At 40.5% G+C, this 12,411-nt stretch overlaps 1 protein-coding gene across 5 annotated transcripts in view; it reads left to right on the forward strand.

The window, feature by feature from the left end:
- Positions 1 to 4,538: 4,538 nt before the first annotated feature.
- LOC131952724 (mucin-2) overlaps positions 4,539 to 12,411 on the forward strand; it is a 52,564-nt gene continuing 44,691 nt past the window's right edge. Inside the window, exons 1-2 of one of the 5 annotated variants that reach the window (XM_059315526.1) lie at positions 4,539 to 4,632; positions 7,993 to 8,224. In XM_059315526.1, the coding sequence (XP_059171509.1) occupies positions 8,196 to 8,224 (29 nt within the window). In that variant the 5' untranslated portion in view covers positions 4,539 to 4,632; positions 7,993 to 8,195. Of the gene's footprint in view, positions 4,633 to 4,723; positions 4,743 to 5,083; positions 5,129 to 5,941; positions 5,961 to 7,992; positions 8,225 to 12,411 lie in introns of those variants that run through there. The other 4 variants (XM_059315532.1, XM_059315528.1, XM_059315527.1 and 1 more) reach the window with 4 other exon arrangements.

Here is a 12,411-nt window from a genome sequence, read left to right on the forward strand (position 1 = left end):
ACCCCCGTTTTCCTGATATGGGGAGGGGGAGGGTGCTTTACCACCATCTGTTACATTGTTAATAAATGACGCGACTAATTCTTTGTTTAAAAGTTATGTTCCTCTCAATTTAAAAACGTTTCTGATCAAAGCAATTTGCTTGATTGCTATAGGTATATTACGCAAAAATAAAAACCAAGTGATCTGAATAAGTGGTTTTATGTCCAGAGGGAGTGACGAAATTTTAAGAACAAAACATTTTAAAAAAAAATTCCATTTATAAACTTTAATTAACTTATGATAATTAGACTATTCATTTTACAAAATCAACACATATTTTACCACTTTAATAAAAGTATACACGTTTTCATATCCGTTACTAGTGACTAAAAGGAGCTAACTAGTGCCAAAAAAATCTCGATAGTGACAGTTCTAATTTACAATAGCAGTTTTTGTTGTAACAGCTATTGTATCTGTATGTTGTAGTTCTAAAAAACACCGCGGAACACAGACATGATAGGCATTATTGTCCCCAATGTTGCCAATGCTACTGTATAGTTAAAGCAACTACTAAACAATCTATAACTTCTGGCCACGGTACAAGCCGAAGACTGCTACTGTTTTGTGACTTTGTTCAGACAAATCTTACTCTCCTACTTTATAATAAACAATATGCAAGACACGTCTTGAAAAAATCTGGACCTAAACTATTTGTAATTGACAAGAAGAAACCTCTACCCTTTTTCTTCTTTTTTCTTCTTCGTTCTTAATTATTAGTGTTGAAGGGGATCGAGATTTATCTGCCAGTGGGTTTGAACTAGAGATTTTGTTCGAATTTATTAACCATGAGATTTTTGCCGACTCGACCACACCTCCAACACAATTAAGCGGTACGTGTCAACTGGTTATGCGCCATTAAGGCCATTGACTCCGATTTCAGCCTGCTTTTCTTTTTGGATTTGCTTCCATAGCCTTTGTCCAACCAAGAACAAACTACAAGGCAGCAGTTGTTTAATTTTGGAGTTGTCTCTCCTAGAAGAGTGGCTGTCCCCAGCTAACGAGCCTCATCTGCCCGAGTCTACCCTTTTGATAAAGAATATTTTCTGATGCGAGGTAATGATTTGGTCAACAATATTTTAAAGGCTAACGCAGCTTTAAAGAAATAACATTAGCATCGATTACGTAATGTATAAAAGTCTAGGCGTTCAGTGGAATGCTGACAATGGGTCGGCAAATTATGAAATAGTTAGGCTATATAAATTATGCTATTTGCCAAGGAATTGTTTGAATGGATTTCTAAACTGGGGACCTGGCAATGTTCATAAAAATAATGTCGCAATATGAGACATAGTGTTATTTAATTTTAATATTCTAACAGAACACAAATTACCGAAAGTATAGAGTGGCGCTTGACCCTTTGCTAGCACGTACACATACTAACAAGAATTCAAACAATTGTAAAACCTAGAAACACCCTTTAAAGTGCTCGAGGAAACAAATGAGTAATGCACTTACACGCGACAATTTCGGTCACACCCCACACCTCAACATAGAAACTAACACAGGTCGACAAAGTAAACTTAAAATCTAAACCTAACTATAAACTTAGCCCCAAATCTAATAACCCTATCATTGACTCATGATTAGGTTTAAAGTTAGGGTCTATTCAAATTTTTTCCAGTTTACATTCCCCCCCCCCCCCCAAAAAAAAAAAAAAAAAAAAAAAAAAAAAAAAAAAAAACCTCCCCGACAATCAAGTTTAAGATATTGTTCATATTTCATATTGTACATCCTTGTTCAGTTTGGCTCATTCAAAGATTTTATTTATTAAACTTCATTCTTATTTCGACATTTTACTTTTGGTCTAGAGGAGTGATTTTTCATACTTAGTGCTTGTCATACTAAAGAATGCCTAGGATAAGCGTGTAATAAAAATGATATTCAAGATATTTCATACTTTGCCTGATTCATTCATGCATGTAAAAGAATCCTTGATATTCAATAGTTTACCTCTAATTATTAATATTCCGGTTATTTATTTATATATACCTAAATATCGCGGGGGGGGGGGGGGGGGCACAAATTTCGACCCGGCCGCTGGGGTGGCTGCCTACGCCCGTGGCTATTACACATGAGAGATAGATTCAGTGTTATATGTAACACCTACATTGGTATATGATAGTTTGGTAGGCAAATATTTAACACCTATATTCAAGAGTGGTAGTTCTAGTGTGTTCCCGGGGAGGGGGGTGAAAAGGTGTTGCTTTGCTTCTCATATACTTACAGACAACCTTAAAGCATTCCAACCACTGCCAAATCATATATGAAGTCTCTGACCATTGTCAAGTACCAACACTTCACTACTAGGATCAAACTGTCTTTAGGGTAGAGTTTCTGTAAGCGCTTCTCTTGGTGGGAGGGGGGGGGGGACGACTGCCCTCTTCTGAAGCATGTCTACTGAGCCCCCTCCTACACCTTTTAGAAAATTTATGTAGGCTACAAAATATATTTTAAAACCAGTGTCCGTGGAAATGTATGCCCCGCCTCCCCCGATAGTCTTAAGTGTGCCCCACCCCCACCCCCCATGGAGAAAAATGTCTAAAAGAAACACTGCTTTAGGGTAATGACTTGCTGGATCCAGGACCAAAACTTACCCTTAAATCTGTAAATGACAGACAAATTATTTTATGACTCTGTAGAAGTGGTACCAAGCCACACTAAAACCTGTCGTGTCTTATTGTACAGCGGTACAGGAGTTAGACAGCAAACACAATTAAAAAGTGAAGTCCATTGCTGCAGATCATATCAGCTATTTTCACCACAACAGTACTTGGTGTAGTAGTAGAGTTCATAGAATAAGTAAAGTAGTTTATGGTCTAGAGTCTAGACCAAGAGCTAATGTATGTAACAAGCTTTATGTAAATATTTTTAGTAGTAGTAGTCCCAGCGTCAAAGTATGTAACAATTTTTACATAAATATGTTGCAAGTAGTCCACACGGTATTTCTGACAATTGAGGTTACTCCCCTCCCCCCCCCCCCCAACTACTTTTTTAAAAACAAGATCTACCGCATTCCTTGTCTAGTCTTTGATGTGTTAAGAATATTCTGGTAAAGAAAACTTTGTGATGGTGTGTGAATTCACTGCATAGACCGGTTTTCTTTACTTTATACTATAACTAAACACCTTTTGAAACTATGCAACCAAAAAAGTAGGGAAATATTTGATTGTAAAGCTTACAGAGAGATGAAGCATAGAAGCTACAAATGGGAGGGGGGGGGGGGGGAGGGAGGAGAAAAATCAAAGTATAATTTTCATCACCTCCTAACAAGTGTTTTTTTAAAAAGTTGGATTTGAACTACAAGTAACAAAAGAACCCGAGGAACGAAAAGAACATTCACCATACCTTAACATAAGCTATGTCAGTGTTGATTGTGATGTGTCACATGCGGTGACTGATGCTAACAAACCTTCACATCTTGTAAATATTTACTTATAGGTTTGCCATTGTTACGAAATCGAAATAAAAGTAATTTGATAATAAGATGTGTGTGGTGTATTATGTGTAGATAGTATAGTCCTTCTATAAACAGGGTGGGACAACATAATCACAAGTAAGACCTTAGAAGTAAGTCTTAGATATTTCTAGCCATAGGATAATCTGGAAATTTCCAGGGCGGTGGTAGGGGGGACGGACTCTGGTTAACGTATATATTTGCTATATAAATTATATAGTTTCTCTATTTAGTCCTAAGGCTAGAGCGGTACTGTCCCCCCCCCCCCCCCACCCCACCCCACCGACAAGGCCTGAAATAAACACGGACTAAAAATATTTGAATATGTGTGTGTTAAATGCAAGAATTGTAAACTAGCTGACCACTAACACGTAACATTAAGTGGGTGCCACAAGAACAAGTGATGGTTCACCAGCCAGGCATAACCACGTTTTTTTTTAAACAAAAAATTGACGACATTATATAACACTCAAGTATATTACATTACGTAAATGTTGTCGATCCAAAAAAATGTCACTATAACAACAGCCCTGCTCACTAGACTAGAATAATTCATCGAGATAAAAATCTTGGACTTAGAGCCAAATATAAAATCGTAACAGATAAGTCCAATCATCCTACATTAGCCAGCGTGAAGCTGACTTCAAAAGGCTCCTCGGTTGGTAGGTATTTGTACACCCCCTCTGGCTCTTTCATAAAGGCCCTTTACGCCTGGTAAGTAAAAAAAGGTGCTACCTCTAATACAGAAGGAAACTTTTTCGAGAAAAGACTAGAAAGAACATCTGTAGGGCTTACACGTGTTTTGACTTGTGATGTGCAGTCAGCCAGTGCTCGCTTAAAGTTTAGGGCCTTACACTAACAGGTAGGGGAGGGAGGGGATGTTAGTCTATTGTTGCACTCGGAGGCTGCATGCGCTGTGTTGGTGGGCGGAGCCAACTTGACATAGATCATAGACATTAAAGGACATGAAAAACACGAGCACAAGTCGACTTGCCACATTGTCTTTCTGCGGCTTTGTCTATCTCGGCAGTCCATCGCTAATTCCCTGTGGCGTTAGGGTTTAACGCAGTCCGTACTTTGGCTACCTGGTTGCCTGGGTAGCATGTAGCCTCCCAGCCACGCGCTAAACCGTATTTAAAGTTAGAATTCGTTTCGTGTTCGTCTGATTAAATACGTCGTTGGCTATGTTCTAGTTGTTAGTTTCTGTACCAAGTTCGTATTTTTTTTCAGAGTTGCATCTGTTGATAAGGTAGCTTTAAAAATAACCAGGCTATAAATAGATAAACGTGCGACACGGGCAAGTTTAGAACGAATTTTGTGCGGTTTAGTTTTATTAGTGTATTTACATGAGTAGTCTCCCATCATGTGTTTTAATGGCGTGTTTGCATCGATAATGGCGGGCCTGTTAGTTGTCGAATGAGCGATAAGAATACATTCGTTGAGTCATCGTTTAAAAAAAAGTGTGACACGTGTTAGTGTTTACATATTTTTTGTTATGTAGGTCAGGATGTGATGTGGCTAGGTAGATAATGTGCAGGAGCTAATGTTGATGCTGATATAACATTCTTAGTGCCTGCTTTGTGGTTGCGTAATATGTAGTAAACTGCATGTATTTTAGGTGCTTTAAGCGCGGAGGTACTGTAGTGCACATGGTTAAAATACCTATATAGCACTAGATCAATGCTTAATGGGTGCATTTTTAGTGGTTATTGGCAGTTATTGTGTATCTTTTCAGTGGTTATTGTTTATATATTCAGTGGTTATTGTGTATATTTTCAGTGGTTATTGTGTACGTTTTCAGTGGCTATTGTGTACTAACAGTGTTCTGGTACAACGGGTTTGTACTCAATGTGTACAACTGCAGTGGTTCAAAAGCATTTTTTTCAGTTGTAACACCGGTTAAAGGTTAATGTGTAGGTGGTTGGTGGGCTCGTGCGATTGTTGCTGTCTCGTGCACATGTGCTATAACACGAAGGGGTGTTTTATATTACGTTATAATGTGTTATATGGGGCAGGGGTGGATGAGAGCAACATTATATCAAAGCTGCCTTCGAATGGTTACAATTCTTAGAACATTTATGGGGTTTTAAAATTGTTTATAACGTACATGCATGCACATAACAGGCCTAAATAAAGAACCAGAATATTTTTAACATAAACTATAAATGGGTTTTAGCTGAAGTCGTTATTAAAGCCTATATGTGCTACATTCGAAGTCAGGCAACATTGTTTGTCGACTTACAATGCACATTTTTTAACGATCTTTTCTGGGGTATTTATTCAAATCGTATGTGATACAACAACTCAAAAGTTAAAATCTAGCTTGGAAATGCAACCTCAACCAGAAGTGATGTAATGTAAAATTACCAACACATTGCAAAATGGGATACATTACAACAATTAGTTAACAGTGGCAGCTATTCACCAAAGGATTATTACGACATTGCTATTGCAACAAGTATCCAATGTACTTCGTGGTTTGTTGTGGATGGGGTGGTTTATAGAAATGTTATAAAATAAAAGCGCTTGCGGAAAACGTATATAACGTTATATGGGGTAGAATGCGGGTAAAAAAATCCTACTTTATGTTACATCGTATGTGCACGAACTCTTGTCATCAGATTGATGATTGTGTGCTGGTGTATCTGTTCGGGAAATAAATCAACCGTCCCTGTGTTTGCAATTCGTACGACATTAACCAACATGCTGTTGTGATGGGTACCGTTGTGTGGATGTGTTTAGGGCAGACACCGTTGTGTGGATGTGTTTAGACACCGTTGTGTGGATGTGTTTAGGGCAGACACCGTTGTGTGGATATGTTTAGGACATACCGTTGTGTGGATGTGTTTAGACACCGTTGTGTGGATGTGTTTAGGGGAGACACCGTTGTGTGGATGTGTTTAGACACCGTTGTGTGGATGTGTTTAGGGCAGACACCGTTGTGTGGATGTGTTTAGACACCGTTGTGTGGAGTGGATATGTTTAGGGCAGACACCGTTGTGTGGATATGTTTAGGACATACCGTTGTGTGGATGTGTTTAGACACCGTTGTGTGGAGTGGATATCCTTAGGGCAGACACCGTTGTGTGGATGTGTTTAGGACAGACATCGTTGTTGTGTGGATGTGTTTAGGACAGACACCGTTGTGTGGGTGTGTTTAGGACAGACACCGTTGTGTGGGTGTGTTTAGGACAGACACCGTTGTGTGGGTGTGTTTAGGGCAGACACCGTTGTTGTGTGGATGTGTTTAGGGCAGACACCGTTGTGTGGATGTGTTTAGGGCAGACACAGTTGTGTTGATGTGTTAGGGCAAACACCGTTGTGTGGATGTGTTTAGGGCAGACACCGTTGTGTGGATGTGTTTAGGACAGACACCGTTGTTGTGTGGATGTGTTTAGGACAGACACCGTTGTGTGGATGTGTTTAGGACAGACACCGTTGTGTGGATGTGTTTAGGACAGACACCGTTGTGTGGATGTGTTTAGACACCGTTGTGTGGATGTGTTTAAGGCAGACACCGTTGTGTGGATGCGTTAGGGCAGACACCGTTGTGTGGATGTTTTTAGACACCGTTGTGTGGATGTGTTTAGGGCAGACACAGTTGTGTGGATGTGTTTAGGGCAGACACCGTTGTGTGGATGTTTTTTAGGGCAGAGACCGTTATAATGGGCACCAACAACTGAAAAAAAAACCTGAGAATATAAGACAGTGTCACGTGGGTTCAGTGTTGACAAATTTAATAAGTTCATTGGCCCAGGGCAACATAATAGATGATAGCTAGTGGACACTTCCAGACAAAATGGTCAGATAGAAGTAACTCACTGCAAACTTGAGTTAACGTTCTTGGTGCGCCTTTATTGAGTCCATAATTTGATAAAGTTTCATATTTATGCTTTGATGGTGTCACAAACGTTTGATGTCTAGCGATAAGTTTGTGGGAATTTGGTTTTACAACAAGACATGCGTCGGGTCGTAAAGATAGGGCAGGTTTGTGTGTGTGTGGGGGGGGGGGTCAGGTTTGTGTGTGTGGGGGGCAGGTTTGTGTGTGTGTGTGGGGGGGGGGGCAGGTTTGTGGGTGTGTGTGGGTGGACCTGGCAAGTTTGTGGGGTAAGCTAACATGTTTGTGGGGAATGTTGGCAGGGGTGTGGGGTAAGTTTGGCAAGATTCTGGGTAGGGTTGGCAGTTTTGTAAGGGGGGGGGGGGGAGGACCAGGCAAGCTTGTGGGGTAGTGTAGACAAGTTGTTGTGTGGGTGTAGCAAGTTTGTAAGGCTTTCCAATGTGTGTGTGTGTGTAGAGTTGTGGGGTTGGCGTTCAGGTCGGTAGAGTGTGCACAACTTTTATTTTTGTAAGTAAAACCAGTGAAGCATGAAGCGTTGGAGGACTGATATAGCATGTAGTCGCGCGGTGCTAAAGTAGGCCTACATGGTAAATCATATTCCTAGCCCTGATGTTTGTTCAAGGATCAATCACTATTTATTGCTTTGTTGATTTTTTTTTAGCTGAAGCCAATTTGGCAAGTCTTGAAACCCTGACTATAGTGTCATAAATTTCTGGTAAGCGTGACGCATTGATAGTTGTAATGTGGCTACCATTTTAAGGATGGTGAGACATTATCCTGGATTTATGGGATATCATCTAACAGTTATCTAATGAAGAAGTTACTCTTGGTGTGTGGACGCTAATCAAAGACTTCCCCACCAGCATGCTGAAATGGACAAGAAAATCAGAAAAGTAAGAATTTATTTATCTGTTTACTAACTATTTAGTTTATTAACTATGTGCCCTGGTTCCGCTTGAATGATAGTACTTAAAAAAATCTTTTCAACGAAAAGAGGAGGGTACACATTAGCCGAAACTTGTACATAATAAAGTGTGCGCTGCGCAGCCGTGATCAGTGTTTCTTCCAGACTTTTTTCTCCGGGGGGGCACTTGAAATTTTCGGGGGGGCGGTAGACTTTCTTCGGGGGGGCGGACACTGTTAAAAGTATATATTTTCTGTATAAATTATATAAATTTCATTTCGTTCGGGGGGGGGGGGCGTAAAAATTTTTCGGGGGGGGGGGGGGGGCAAAGCCCCCCCGAAGAGATGCCTGGAAGAAACTCTGGCCGTGATGTTTCCTGACGATACAAAAGCCGGGATTGTGTTCTGTGTAGCTGTGGGATTGAATGGTTGAATGATAGAACTCTAGACCTGTGTAGCTGTGGGATTGAATGGTTGAATGATAGAACTCTAGACCTGTGTAGCTGTGGGATTGAATGGTTGAATGATAGAACTCTAGGCCTGTTCTGTGTAGCTGTGGGATTGAATGGTTGAATGATAGAACTCTAGGCCTGTTCTGTGTAGCTGTGGGATTGAATGGTTGAACGATAGAACTCTAGACCTGTGTAGCTGTGGGATTGAATGGTTGAATGATAGAACTCTAGGCCTGTTCTGTGTAGCTGTGGGATTGAATGGTTGAATGATAGAACTCTAGACCTGTGTAGCTGTGGGATTGAATGGTTGAATGATAGAACTCTAGACCTGTGTAGCTGTGGGATTGAATGGTTGAATGATAGAACTCTAGGCCTGTTCTGTGTAGCTGTGGGATTGAATGGTTGAATGATAGAACTCTAGGCCTGTTCTGTGTAGTTGTGGGATTGAATGGTTGAACGATAGAACTCTAGACCTGTGTAGCTGTGGGATTGAATGGTTAAACGATAGAACTCTAGACCTGTGTAGCTGTGGTATTGAATGGTAGCACTCTAGGCCTGTTCTGTGTAGCTGTGGGATTGAATGGTTGAATGATAGAACTCTAGACCTGTGTAGCTGTGGGATTGAATGGTTGAATGATAGAACTCTAGGCCTGTTCTGTGTAGCTGTGGGATTGAATGGTTGAATGATAGAACTCTAGGCCTGTGTAGCTGTGGGATTGAATGGTTGAATGATAGAACTCTAGGCCTGTTCTGTGTAGCTGTGGGATTGAATTGTTGAATGATAGAACTCTAGACCTGTGTAGCTGTGGGATTAAATGGTTGAATGATAGAACTCTAGACCTGTGTAGCTGTGGGATTGAATGGTTGAATGATAGAACTCTAGACCTGTGTAGCTGTGGGATTGAATGGTTGAATGATAGAACTCTAGGCCTGTTCTGTGTAGCTGTGGGATTGAATGGTTGAATGATAGAACTCTAGACCTGTGTAGCTGTGGGATTGAATGGTTGAATGATAGAACTCTAGGCCTGTTCTGTGTAGCTGTGGGATTGAATGGTTGAATGATAGAACTCTAGACCTGTGTAGCTGTGGGATTGAATGGTTGAATGATAGAACTCTAGACCTGTGTAGCTGTGGGATTGAATGGTTGAATGGTAGAACTCTAGGCCTGTGTAGCTGTGGGATTGAATGGTTGAATGGTAGAACTCTAGGCCTGTGTAGCTGTGGGATTGAATGGTTAAATGATAGAACTCTAGGCCTGTGTAGCTGTGGGATTGAATGGTTGAACGATAGAACTCTAGACCTGTGTAGCTGTGGTATTGAATGGTTGAACGATAGAGCTGTAGGCCTGCAGGAGATGGTGGGAGATCTTCAGTGCTGATTGACGGTGTTCGTTTAGTTGTACATACAGTATTAGGTTATAGGGTTGGAGGTGTAATTATGTACATACTGCACACACACACACATGCACATGCACGTACACTCTCACACACACATACATATATTTTTTGTTTAAATTTATATATATTTATATGTACGCGCTAGACGCAACGCTACAGTGTAGGGACATTTGGTTATTTATGAAACCACCGGGACGAAAGTGACGGCCCTATTAGACAAGATAAATTGGACTACAACGTGTTGCTAACGTTACTTTAGCGTCACAAATTGCTGGGCCAGTGTTAAGGCACGTAGCTCTCTACTGCTAGACCACTTTAGTTCTGTGGTGTTATATCACGTTAAACCTGTAGTGTTAGATCACGTTAAATCTGTAGTGTTAGATCACGTTAAATCTGTAGTGTTAGATCACGTCAAATCTGTAGTGTTAGATCACGCTAGTTCTGTAGTGTTAGATCACGCTAGTTCTGCAGTGTTAGACCACGTTAAATCTGTAGTGTTAGATCACGTTAGTTCTGTAGTGTTAGATCACGTTAAATCTGTAGTGTTAGATCACGTTAGTTCTGTAGTGTTAGATCACGCTAGTTCTGCAGTGTTAGACCACGTTAAATCTGTAGTGTTAGATCACGTCAAATCTGTAGTGTTAGATCACGCTAGTTCTGCAGTGTTAGACCACGTTAAATCTGTAGTGTTAGATCACGTTAAATCTGTAGTGTTAGATCACGTTTGTTCAGTTGAAACCTTGACTGCCCAATGTTTGACCATATCTTCGCACCCTAAAACTCTACCCCCTCATCTCACCATAGAATTTAGACCCACCACCTCTTCCCACCCCAAAATCCTGCCCCCCCCACTTCCTACCCTAAAATTCTGCCCCCTCCTCCCACCATATAACCCAGACCCCCCTTCATCTCACCACATAATTCAGACCCCCCCCCTCATCCAGCCAGATAATTCAGACCCCCCTTCATCTCACCACATAATTCAGACCCCCCCCTAATCCAGCCAGATAATTCAGACCCCCCCCCCCCTCATCTCACCACATAATTCAGAACCTCATCCGACCCCCCCCTCTTCCAGCCATCTCTTGATGTAAATGTCCTGACCCTGTAGTAACACACAAGCACACTGCTGACAGGACTAGTGTTAATTAGCCACACCGACATAATCATTTAAGACGTCACGTATCTCCACAACTTCCTTGTTTCACTTTGTATGGGTCACATATTTACGTGCCCCTCCCTTATACATATTTACTTGCCCCCCTTCATTGCATATGTATATCAATCCATAATTTTAAGTTATTTGTGTAGGTTACAAGTAAAAAATGTTGGTCGGTGTTTGTGATGCTGAGGACATTCTCCACCAACCCGCTGTTTTTTAATTTATTTTAACATACATTTTGTATGAGTAAATCGTATTCCGTGAAGGGGTCGGTTATTGTATGAGTAAATCGTATTCCGTGAAGGGGCCCATTATTGTTTAGTTCAAGTTACATCTATTTACATCTGAAGTTGTAGACCGCACCTGAAATCATTCCTCCCACCTACCCCCGCCCGTGTGTGAAGAATTTCCCCCACCCAATATCCCAGCCAAGCCCTGATAAATGGCTCGGCTCAGCATTCACAAGATCCTAAACCGTTGATAAATGCAGATCCTTTCGCCAGGCCAAAGTTTTTCCATATTTGGTAAACATTGACTAGCGAGAAATACAATGTATTATACATTCTAAACATTCAAGCTAGAGAGGTCATACTTTTAAAAAGTGTGCATGCATGTAGCCCAACTTATAAACAGTTTTTTTTAACCAGCCGTAAAATAGTAGCTATTTTATTTTAACCTTTTGTAGCCACATATTTCAACCTTTCTAGCCCTATATTTTAATATTTTCTAGCCCTATATTTTAATATTTTCTAGCCCTATATTTTAATATTTTCTAGCCCTATATTTTAATATTTTCTAGCCCTATTTTTAACATTTTCTAGTCTAGCCCTATATTTTAATATTTTCTAGCCCTATTTTTAACATTTTCTAGCCCTATATTTTAATATTTTCTAGCCCTATTTTTAACATTTTCTAGCCCTATATTTTAATATTTTCTAGCCCTATTTTTAACATTTTTTAGTCCTATATTTTAATAGATCGTAACATTCTATTAACCCTTTCATGCCGGCATCTCATATTAGCAGCAGTGTTGCTGATGTACACTTTTGTACCAACCGTATCCCCCCCCTCCTTCATACCATTCTGAATGACAGCAAGTCATTGAGGTGAGTCACGCCAGATCTGCCGATAACTTCCTTTCAAGGTTGTCGTCTGCACCATGGTGT

Source organism: Physella acuta, unplaced genomic scaffold, assembly GCF_028476545.2.
Source record: "Physella acuta isolate Inbredline_101_S28 unplaced genomic scaffold, ASM2847654v3 ptg000890l, whole genome shotgun sequence".
Taxonomy (NCBI): Eukaryota; Metazoa; Mollusca; class Gastropoda; family Physidae; genus Physella; species Physella acuta.